Source organism: Lepidochelys olivacea (assembly GCF_965140295.1).
Source record: "Lepidochelys olivacea isolate rLepOli2 genome assembly, chromosome: 2".
Lineage (NCBI taxonomy): Eukaryota > Metazoa > Chordata > Testudines > Cheloniidae > Lepidochelys > Lepidochelys olivacea.
Window position 1 is genome coordinate 21,832,221 of NC_140412.1, and position 12,161 is coordinate 21,844,381.

Here is a 12,161-nt window from a genome sequence, read left to right on the forward strand (position 1 = left end):
TTTCCAGAAAACATAGCAGTTTCATTCTTATATTCCACACACACAAGTACTTTTAAGTTTTCTACAAACCTGAACTTTATTTTGAGATAGCTATAATGTTCTGCTAATGTTTTTAAATTTATAGGTTCAAAACATTTCATCTCTAATTGTGTCTTCCAGGCATACTGAAGGTCTTTTTTCTCCAATAGTTTAACTCACAGCCAAAAATCATTGTTCTAGAATTTAGCATGCAGCCTTTGGCACAGCAGATGGATTACATATGTCACTATATCAAGTGTTTGTCCAACTTTGTCTTAAACATGTGAAAACATTTTATTCCATGTACAATAATGTACACAAGTTTAAGGTAGTCATGAAAGAGACTGGAAATAATTAGTGGTATATTTACAGTAGCACACCAGAGTAAATGACAACCATTCACAGACAACACTGAGATGCCATTGTTGTGCTTAAGTATACAGTGAAGTGAAACTTTTATTCTGTTGTTGAACTCCATTTTAAACAAATACCTCAGTGATTTTAGTCACCCACGGAGTCAGAATCAACATTAAGAGTCTCATTCTGGTGTTCTGCCACACAGTCATCATCATCACCACTGTCAGTACTGTCATTATCTTCATTTATTTCATGAGCAGCTTCTTCTGCAACTTCTACAGGATTTTCATTAGGTGCAACAAACCCATTGTTAGAGATATTTGCATTTTCCTTTTCTTCAATATATACTTTTTGATGGCACATTGGACAAGTGTCTTGAATATAGAGCCATTTCCGAAGGCAAAGTGCATGAAAGTAATGATTGCATGGAGTAATACGAGCAGATGTAGTAAACTCATGGTAGCAGATTGCACATACATCATCTATTTCATGTAACCGACTTCCTTTTACTTCAGGAAGTGAGTTTATTTTCTTAACAGCTGTCCTCCGATTTATAAAAGTTTTCCAGCCATTCTTTGCTTGCAAGTAGATGTTGAAATAAGCATGTAGACACATCATGCAAGCACGAATCTTACTTCCTGATTCAAATACCATGGTATAAGCTCCATTTCCAAACATGATCACACCAAATATAAACTCAATAATATTGCCTGTTGAACGAACATAGTAGACATAATCATCAAGCTTTTCCCATAGGACATTATAGTAGCCATCAATCATGAATAGTACATAAACCGTGATAGAAACAATTACTTTTAGGCAAAGTTCCACACAGAATGCTGTAACTGCAAAAAGCCATGTATTTAGTGCATAGTGGTGCCAAAGGATATAACTGAGCAGAACTGGAAGAATAAAAAGGCAAGCTGAAACAAGAAGTACAGGGAAGTGTCTGCGAAACGATGACACATGGGAGGCACTGAGAGACATTAGTACAGGGTCTGTCATTCCATGGATAAAATGCAGGACTGCAGTTAACAAAAGGCACATGTTTCGACTTAGGCGAACTAGTCTCTCTTCTGGCTTTAGACCACTTAAGCCAGTCTGCAGAGCCAAAATAAAAAATAAAACAGGTGCTACAAAACCAAGCCTCTTGTCATCTTCATCAGTTGATCCAATAAAGGCCAAAATACCCAGACCCAAATAATGGGCTACTGAAGAAATTACAGCGCTCATGCCTAAGACAGTTAAAGTAGAATCACACCCACTTATTATAAGACTGCAAACTAGTTCCCAACAATTTTCCCAAGAAATCAAGTAGAACTTCTCTTCTGTATTAGTTTCTGCCATCTTGACAACATAAGTTAACACAACTGCTTGTGCTGTAAGTCTCGTTAGCCAGAACACACGCAGTACAGCTGGAAAACGAATCCTTTTCCACGTATCTTCCATCAATAACTGTAATCCATAAATGCGATACATATGCCTTAAAAGGAGATAAACGTATCGTGTGGAATAATAGAACCATTTAATTTTCATAACTAAATTGATTGTGGTATGTAATGTCAGAATTAGGCCTGAAATAAAAACTAAAATCTGTCTGACATTTAAAGGTAATTCAATGATCAAGCCTATTATAGGAATCAGTATATCCAGTATGATTAGTTGGGAGTATATGGACTGTACGTTTAACAATGTAACATATCCAATCCCAAAGGTAAGCTGAAGGATAGAAAGTGCCATCCATAGTGAGGGTCCTTTATGAGGGAGGAACTGAATTCCAAAAGCTGCTGTGTAGTAAGCACTGTAGAAGTTTATGTGCAAAGAAGCATAATAATTCACCAACACTGAGGTTGCAGCTAGCAGAAATGCTGAGCTGATCATATAAAACTTGAAAAGTGCTCGCTGTTGCAAGACCAGAACAACACTGGATACAAAGACCCCTAAAAAACAGAATGAAATCATTTAGTTTTCAGCAGAAATTAGACATACGCATTTTACCTATTAACTCTCATGATACACAGTTCAGAGTTTTTAGCTTTGATGCTTTTATTTACCTTTAAACATTTCTAAAAAACATTTGTGAGTAGAGCTACTCTTTAAACTTTAGCTTTTTCTGTGCAAGAGGCACAGGGTACAGGACTACTTAACTTGCTTTTAATACACACAAAAAGTGAGCCCCACACCAATTATGCAAAAACAGTAAGTCACCACCACAACTGTCCGTCTTTTTTGCAATTTCAATACAAAGACTTAACTACTTCCCCCATCTCGGTAGAGTGGGATCCTTCCAGATCAGTATTGAGACACAATGCAGGGAGATTCATAGATTTTAAGACCTGATGGGACATTTGTTCATCTAGTCTGACTTTCTGTATATCACACACCACTAAATTTCCACTCAGCTACACCCGTATTGAGCCAAATAACTTATTTTTGACAAAAGCACTGAATTGCCAATGCCTGAACTCTTCAAGTACTGTGAATCTATAGAGGACTTCAGTCTGTAGGACAATTAATCCAGAGCCTTTCACTAACTTTTTTTTTTAATTATTTTTAAAATTTAGAGAACAGTATAAGTAAAATGTTGCTATCAGAATATATTTTGAAACCTTCAGACATTCTTAAATTGCTGCTATTTTGAGGTGTTCACTTCAATCATTCTAAGAAGTCAAGCTATTACAACACCTTAAATAATCTAGTGTCCAATTAGTTTAACTTTTTAGTTTGACGATAGGAAACCAATTATTTTTGTAATATAAGTATGATAGTAAGAGAGAAAGCCAAGAATACAACTGTGCACATTCATTTTCATACAGGATACCATATTCCTATCCAGATCTGTAGAAAGTTGCTGAAAACCTAGGGTAAAACCTACAATTTTTTTTATGTATTTCTAACAGCTGTTTGACTCAAATGACAAAACAATCCGCTCCAATTTGCTTGAGGCAGCATTTTTCAACCTTTTGAGATTGGTGACCACTTATTCAAAGTCAAATTTTGCAATCTAACATTTTCACTCTTATAGTAAATGTATTAACAATGATAAACCTATATATTTTTGTGTGTGTCGAGAGATTGGTAGGGAATACTTGAAGGGTAAGGGTCTGCAGGGAATAGGGGAAGATTTTTTTTGTTTTAGACTGTGATACCCCAACCCAATTCCTTTCATGACCCTGCTGCGGGTTACAACCCACTGGCTGAGCAACACTGGTCTAGAGAAACCAAAAACATACTGCTCTTACAAGCTGAGAGACAATCACAGAAATTAGACCTAATTGGAAAATAGAATAGATACTAGTCACTGTAGGCCATTCCCTATAACACATTTTAAAGTTTGTTTTCCCAGTCTAGCTAGATTTAGTTTTCCTACATTATGGAGGGAATTTTAGGATTCCGTTCCACAGCTTAATAGATTGTTAGGAAGTTTTCAGAAAAAATGTGTATTAATTTCATCTTGTAACTCCTAGATATACATCCTTGTACTACCATAAATAATTTGACATAATTTGATATTTATACTATTCAGATATTTTTGAATTGTTATGTCTCATCCTATGTAATTTCATCTTTTTTTTTTTATACGTGTACAGATTTACTTTTATTGGTCTTGTTTGCCCACCTCTGAATTAGAGGGAGTTCAAAGTACGGCCCATGGGACACTCCTGCCCAGCCCCTGAGCTCCTGGCCTGGAAGGCTAACCCCCAGAACCTTCCCTGCTGTTCCCCCTCCCCCCGCAGCCTCAGCTCACTGCACCACCGGCACAATCCTCTGGGCAGCAGAGCTGCAGAGTCACAGCCTGGCCCGGTGCTCTGTGCTGCGTGGTGGTATGGCTGGCTCCAGCCGGGCGGTACAGCAGCCTGGCCCGGTGCTCTGTGCTGCGTGGTGGTATGGCTGGCTCCAGCCGGGCGGTACAGCAGCCTGGCCCGGTGCTCTGTGCTGCGTGGTGGTATGGCTGGCTCCAGCCGGGCGGTACAGCAGCCTGGCCCGGTGCTCTGTGCTGCGAGGTGGTATGGCTGGCTCCAGCCGGGCGGTACAGCAGCCTGGCCCGGTGCTCTGTGCTGCGTGGTGGTATGGCTGGCTCCAGCCGGGCGGTACAGCAGCCTGGCCCGGTGCTCTGTGCTGCGTGGTGGTATGGCTGGCTCCAGCCGGGCGGTACAGCAGCCTGGCCCGGTGCTCTGTGCTGCGAGGTGGTATGGCTGGCTCCAGCCGGGCGGTACAGCAGCCTGGCCCGGTGCTCTGTGCTGCGTGGTGGTATGGCTGGCTCCAGCCGGGCGGTACAGCAGCCTGGCCCGGTGCTCTGTGCTGCGAGGTGGTATGGCTGGCTCCAGCCGGGCGGTACAGCAGCCTGGCCCGGTGCTCTGTGCTGCGTGGTGGTATGGCTGGCTCCAGCCGGGCGGTACAGCAGCCTGGCCCGGTGCTCTGTGCTGCGTGGTGGTATGGCTGGCTCCAGCCGGGCGGTACAGCAGCCTGGCCCGGTGCTCTGTGCTGCGAGGTGGTATGGCTGGCTCCAGCCGGGCGGTACAGCAGCCTGGCCCGGTGCTCTGTGCTGCGTGGTGGTATGGCTGGCTCCAGCCGGGCGGTACAGCAGCCTGGCCCGGTGCTCTGTGCTGCGTGGTGGTATGGCTGGCTCCAGCCGGGCGGTACAGCAGCCTGGCCCGGTGCTCTGTGCTGCGTGGTGGTATGGCTGGCTCCAGCCGGGCGGTACAGCAGCCTGGCCCGGTGCTCTGGGCACCGCGGCTGTAGTGCTTCCAGCGCTCCAGGCAGCGCGGTAAGGGGGTGGGGGTTTGGATAGAGGGCAGGGGAGTTTGGGGTGATGGTCAGTGGGCGGGGGTGTGGATAGGGGTCGGGGCGGTCAGAGGGCAGGGAACAGGGGAGTTGAATGGGGGCATGGGGTTCCAGGGACGGTCAGGGAGAAGTGGTGGCTGGATGGGGCGGCGGGGGGCAGTCAGGAATGAGAGGATGGGTTGGATGAGGCAGGGGGGCTGCCAAGGGACGGGGGCGAGAAGCGGGGGGGGGGGGTCGGATGGGGGCAGGTGCCGGACCTCTATACAATTTCAGAAACCCGATGTGGCCCTCAGGCCAAAAGGTTTGCCTGCCCCTGCTCTAATTTATCTCTCTCTCTTATAAGGTCTTGTAATAAGGTGTTCAGAACTGAACAAACTCATACAGAGAGGAACTATTAACTACTTGTTTTGTGACATGATAGAATTCTGTGATGTGTGTACAAAAGCATTGGTCTTTGCCTGCCATATCACTGTGAAAACTCACACCGAATTTGTTGTCTGTCAATTTCAGGTCTCAGCATATTTGTTTGCCACATTTTTCCCTCATATAGAATTTGTGATGTCTTTTGCCCCCGATTTAAAAGCTTGCATTTTTCCATGTTTAATCTTGTTGTGTTTTTCTTGGGCCATGTTTCTAATCTCTACATATATTTGTATTATCTCTGTCCTTCCAATGCCTCCTTCTTTAGTATCATCTATGCATTTCATTAGTGTGCCATTTATCACCTCAACAACCACCTCCAAGTCATTATTGAAAATGTTAAATACAATGGGACTCACACTAGCCTCTGTAATACCTCACTCGTCCATGGCCCTTCTGCCCATGCGACAGTGTTCACATCCAAACCAGTCTGGATAAATTTTGACTAATATCGTGAGGATTTTTTTTTTTTTTGCGCTTCTGCAATAACACACCATTCTAAGTAACGAAGAGCTGCAGGCACCTGCTCGGGATAGGATTGTACCCAGTACCAGTGTAGTTCTAGCTATACACATATCGTGAGTTGCTAGCAACTTCATTTGGAAAATCCAAATATATCATACCTGGTTCATGTGTTTTATATAAGGACAGAACCCGATTGCTTTCTGAAAATAATATTTTAAATTGATTGCTGCACAATGCTCTAAATCCTCTGAGAACAAAGATTTACAAACAGTAAAAAACAATTATCTTAACATGAGGATGACATTACTAATAGTGTAATTTGTATCTTCCCTTATACTGTAATCAATACCTCTAATTCCCTTGTTTCTATTCTCAGCTGCACTCCCTGCAATTTGTCAATATCTTTCTGGTAATGTGGTACCCAGAATTCAACAGAGTATTCAAAAGTCAGTAATATACAAGCTATATTAGAAGGAACTATTACTTGTCCACATACTATTTATTTTTTAACTCTTTAATCAGCCACTGAACTGTCTTTCCACCCCCAACTCTGTCCACCTCAAGCTCAATCTACACTTAGAAAGCAACATCTCCAGTGAACCTGTCAAATCAGCACACCCCAAAGAAGAGATATTGCCTTCTGAAGTGACAATTTAATGCATTAGACACACATGACCCCAGAAATGATTTTAATGCTTAAAGAAAACTGGGAGCCAAAGGAGATGGTGAAAGGAGAGTGTGTAATTAGGGAGATAAAGTGAGAGGTTAAGCAGAAAGGTTAGAGAAAGCTTGGAAATAGTTTTAGGACTCCATTCTGCCCTGACTTCCTATTCACCTAATCCCAGTTGAAGCCAATGTGGTTACTTACATAGGAAGCAAATGAGGGCAGAACTGAATACAAAACTTAAACGGAAGCAACAGGATTCCATAATGTACCATAACTGTACAGCATTCCATTCATTCTTCTCAAAACAAGATATACTATCTGGAATAGCGTTTCAAAACTATTCAAACAGCACTCCCCAACAGTAGCAATGAAATTTCATTGGGACACATAACCTTTCCTCCCATCCATAGCTAAATTAGGGTATTTATCCTATTTTTATAAAAGTATATCAAATGCTGCAACCAGTTTAGTTTTTAAAAAAAGAAAAGGAGTACCTGTGGCACTTTAGAGACTAACAAATTTATTTGAGCATAAGCTTTCTTCCAAAACTTTCCATGGAGGAAAAATAAACAAAGAACAAAATGATTACCCGCTCCTTCTCCAAAAACCTATCATACAGACACCATTCTGAAGAGTGCCATAATCATATTATTAGACACTTAACAGAGATCATCCAATAACAAACACACCAACTCTCATTTATGTGGGATTAATTCCAAGGCACTTTCTAAAGCATCTGCCTCATACAAAACAGGACTTTGAAAGGTGTTTGAAAGGTGTTCTAAACGAGACATTTAGAAGTATCACTTAAAAAAAAAAAAGGTAATTTATCAGTTTAAGGTAGTGCCCACACCAGCTTAGGGAACAGAGGGAGTAAGTCAGGGCCTTCCAGTCCCGCAAGACAAGAGAGACCTTCCTAATGAACAGGAACCATTTACCCCCCTCCCTTTCTCCCAACATACAGAAAAGCAGGAACAAGAAGGGCTCCTTCTCCAAAAGCACCACTACCAGCTTCAACTGAAGGCACAGTGGGCACATGAAGGCTTTCTAGCCTGCATACTACAATCCATGAACTCACCTAGGCACTGAGCCATGTAGCCTACCCAATTCTTCACAGGAGGAGCAGCAGCCACAAGAAGCCTTTGTGTAATGACACATCCACTCCAGTAAAACTATTTCTCTTTGTGGGTGGCAGGGATGGATAGCCCAGTGGTTTGAGCATTGGCCTGCTAAACCCAGGGTTGTGAGTTCAATCCTTGAGGGGGCCATTTAGGGATCTGGGGCAAAAATTGGGGATTGGTCCTGCTTTAAGCAGGGGGTTGGACTAGATGACCTCCTGAGGTCCCTTCCAACCCTGATAGTCTATGATTTCTGCTCCTACTGTTCTTGTAAAGTGCTGGAAATGACCCACCTTGACTATCACTACAAAAGGTTCTGCCCCCCGCCGCTCTCCTGCTGGTAATAGCTCACCTTGTCACTCTTGTTACAGTCTGTATGGTAACACCCATTGTTTCATGTTCTGTGTGTATATAAAATCGCCCCCGCTATATTTTCCACTGTATGCGTCCGACAAAGTGAGCTGTAGCTCATGAAAGCTTATGCTCTAATAAATTGGTTAGTCTCTAAGGTGCCACAAGTACTCCTTTTCTTTTTGCAGATACAGACTAACACGGCTGCTACTCTGAAACATTGTATTTTGTGTTCCCTTCCCCCACCTTCTGCCTCTCTCCTGTCTTTTGGGATTGCAAACTCTGTACAGGTGGGAACTGCATTTGTACCGTGCTTAGGACAATAGTATCCCAGTCCTGTTTATGGGACACAGGAACACTACTGTAATATAAATATATTATATATCACACAGGAAAACAATGAAAAATTCCCCAATATCAACCATGACTCCTGCCAAGTTTCACTTTTTCCCTATCTGGGAATTCTTTTTCATGTACTTTATAAGCTATAGGATTGAAAAAACTGGGTTTCTTTAATCTGAGGAAGAGAAGACTGAGGGGAGACATGATCATAGAATCACAGGGTTGGAAGGGACCTCAGGAGGTCATCTAGTCCAACCCCCTGCTCAAAGCAGGACCAATCCCCAATTTTTACCCCATCCCTAAATGGCCCCCTCAAGGATTGAACTCACAACTCTGGGTTTAGCAGACCAATGCTCAAACCACTGAGCTATCCCTCCACGCTGCAGTTTTAAAGTACGTAAAAGGTTGTTACAAAGATGAAGGTGAAAAACTGTTCTTGTTAATCTTTGGAGATAGGACAAGAAGCAATAGGCTTAGATTGCAGCAAGGGAGGTTTAGGTTTGACATGAGGAAAAACTTCCTGTCAGGGTGGTTAAGCCCAGGAACAAATTGACTAGAGAGGCTGTGGAATCTCTGTCACTGAAGGTTTTTAAGAACAGGTTAGGAACACCTGTCAGGAATGGTCTAGTTATTATGTAGCCCTGCCTTGAGTGCAAGGGACTGCACTAAATACTAGATGACCTCTTGAGGTCCCTTCCAGTCCCACACTTCTGTGATTCTATTACATTCAAAGATTTTGAAGTATGTTTCAACAAAGCATATTACACTTCTGGTGGTTGTTTTTTAAAGTCTCTCTTATCAGAATGTGATATGTGTAAGATCACCAAGCAAAGGACTGTTGAAAATCTCCAGACTACACAGAACATTACAATCTCAAATATGGAGAAAAAGAAAAACTCTAAAGAGAAATGGATAGTAATGCAAAATGGTCACATAGCAGAAGACCCATTACCACAGTGTAATCTATTTTAGAGACACTGAAGGTATTAGCTTCAGCATCACTTGCAGGCCTTGTTAGCCGGATAAAGTTACAATCATAATTCCTAACACTTCGATGGAATTTTAAAATTTTCTAGGGTTCTCAAATTGTTACTGAGGGGCAAAAATATCTCATTTGAGGGCAGGTTAGGAGCCACACGCAAAAAGCAAGAGAATGAGGAAAGAGGAGCAGAAGAAATCTCTTCAGTTTACTTCAGTTAGGAGATATGTAGCAGAAGGAATCAGCTCTCAACTTGCTGCCGTTAGGAGGGAGAGATGCTGAAGCAGAAGGAAAAAAATGATGAGTGGAGAATAAAAAAGAGTGAAGCGCTATGAGCTCAATGAAGTCAGACCAGCAGCAGGAGAGGAGGAAAGTGCAGACATATCTACTCAATACAGGTAAAAAAGAGAACTAGGGCAACAGAACAGAGACTAGAGAATTCGGATCAGCTGGCAGTGAAACAGGAAGGAGACGAAACGTGGAAGCGCTCGAGGGAAGGGGCCCTAGGTATAGAAGGGTTGCGGGGAAACAGGCGTAAGACACCAAGAAGAGTTATGGGGAAAGCAGCAGCCACCAGACAGAGGCTGGCGGGTGACTCGGCTGAGCTCGAAGTGGGGAGGGAGGCGGCCGGGAGGTGTGCGGATGCACCAACAAGGAGGAAAGGAGTACTTGTGGCACCTTAGAGACTAACCAATTTATCTGAGCATGAGCTTTCGTGAGCTACAGCTCACTTCATCGGATGCATACCGTAGAAACTACAGAAGACATTATATACACAACAAGGAGGGTGGCGGACAGTTGGGAAAGTGCAGGTATCCCCCGGGGCCCAGGGGGATACCCAGCCCCCGCGGCAGTGCCTCCAGGAGCCGGGGTGGGATAAGAAAGGGGATGTACAGTGGAAGAGGTCTCCCCCAGCAGCACCCCCAGGAGCCCGGTGAACAGGGGGAGGAGAGTAAAGGGGGGGTGTCTCTCCCCCAGCAGCACCCCCAGGAGCTCAGTGAACAGGGGGAGGGGAAGAAAGGGGGGGTCTCCCCCCAGCAGCACCCCCAGGAGCCCGGCGCACGGGGGGGGGTCTCTCACCCAGCAGCCGCAGCAGCACCCCCAGGAGCCCGGCGCACAGGGAGCCCCCCGGCAGGGGGTAAGAGTTGAAGATGGCGTCGATGAGGAAGAGGCTGGGCACCCGCAGCGCAACTTCCAGCCCTGTTCGGAGCCGCGGGCCCAGCCCCAGCCCCGGCAGCTGCGGGGGACCAGGGGCCGCCATCCCCCGGGACCCGCCGCCTCGTACCAGTCTCTGGCCCAGGGACCTCGCTATAGTCCTGCTCCCGCCTCCTGGACGGGCCAGGCCCCCCGCAGTGCGGCCTCCTCCATGTTCCTTTCGCGCTCGGGCCTCGGCCTGCGGCAGCCCGCACCACCCTACAGGGAGGGGGGAGGCGGGAGGCGGAGACACGGCGCCGTCACAATGCGCGGCCCCGCCCCCGGCTTCCACCCGGGGCGGGCGGCTGCTGCCGCTGGGGGCTCGGGGAGGGTTTTCGCCGGGAGCCCTGCTGCCCCCGGGTCTCGCACACCGCCCCATAGACTCCCCGCACACCTCCCGGCCGCCCCATAGAGCCCACCACACCGGGCTGCCGCCTCAGCCCCCCCGCACACCGGGCTGCCGCTTCAGTCCCCCCCCGCACACCGCCCGGCCGCCCCATAGAGCCCACCACACCGGGCTGCCGCCTCAGCCCCCCCGCACACCGCCCGGCCGCCCCATAGACCCCCTCACACCGGGCTGCCGCCTCAGCCCCCCGCACACCGCCCGGCCGCCCCATAGAGCCCGTCACACCGGGCTGCCGCCTCAGCCCCCCCGCATACCGCCCGGCAGCCCCATAGACCCCCTCACACCGTGCTGTCGCCTCAGCCCCCCCGCACACCGCCCGGCCGCCCCATAGAGCCCGTCACACCGGGCTGCCGCCTCAGCCCCCCGCACACCGCCCGGCAGCCCCATAGACCCCCTCACACCGTGCTGCCGCCTCAGCCCCCCCGCATACCGCCCGGCCACCCCATAGACCCCCTCACACCCTACTGCTGCCCCCCATCCCCTCACAGCGCATTGCCAACCCATAGCCCCTACACACACTGCATGGCCGCCCCCTCTTCCTGCTGCCCCATGAATCCATCCCTCACCCTGCACTGCCGCCCCATAGCCTTCCCTTACCGTACTGCTGCCACCACCCCTCCATTGCACTGCCGCCCTGTAAACCCCCATCACACCCTACTGCTGTCCCCCACCCTCTCACAGCACATTGCCGACCCATAGCCCATCACTGTCACTCCTTTCACACCCTACTGCCACCCACAGCCCATCACTGTAACCCGCTCACACTTCACTGCCGCCCCATAGCCCATCACTGCAACCCCCCCTCATACCCTACTGCCACCCATAGCCTGTCACTGTAACCTGCTCAAACCCTACTGCCGCCCATAGCCCGTCACTGTAACCCGCTCACACTTTACTGCCGCCCCATAGCCCCTGCAAACCCTACTCCCATGGCCCCCTATAAGCCCCACTATAGCCACCCACATGTCCTACTGCTACTCTACCTACCGCTCCTCCTCACATTCCTCAAACCACACTGCTGCCTAATTGCCCAAACCCTGCTGCAACCCTCTTAACCCC

The 12,161-nt window shown here is 47.0% G+C and overlaps 1 protein-coding gene across 1 annotated transcript; it reads right to left on the reverse strand.

Moving 5' to 3' along the window:
- Nucleotides 1-440: 440 nt before the first annotated feature.
- RNF139 (ring finger protein 139) lies at nucleotides 441-10,924 on the reverse strand. The gene is made up of 2 exons (XM_084622040.1): nucleotides 10,583-10,924; nucleotides 441-2,315 (listed from the first exon to the last, which is right to left on the reverse strand). Exons 1-2 carry the CDS (start codon nucleotides 10,761-10,763, stop codon nucleotides 520-522), a joined length of 1,977 nt encoding a protein of 658 aa, XP_084478166.1. The 5' UTR covers nucleotides 10,764-10,924; the 3' UTR covers nucleotides 441-519.
- Nucleotides 10,925-12,161: the final 1,237 nt, after the last annotated feature.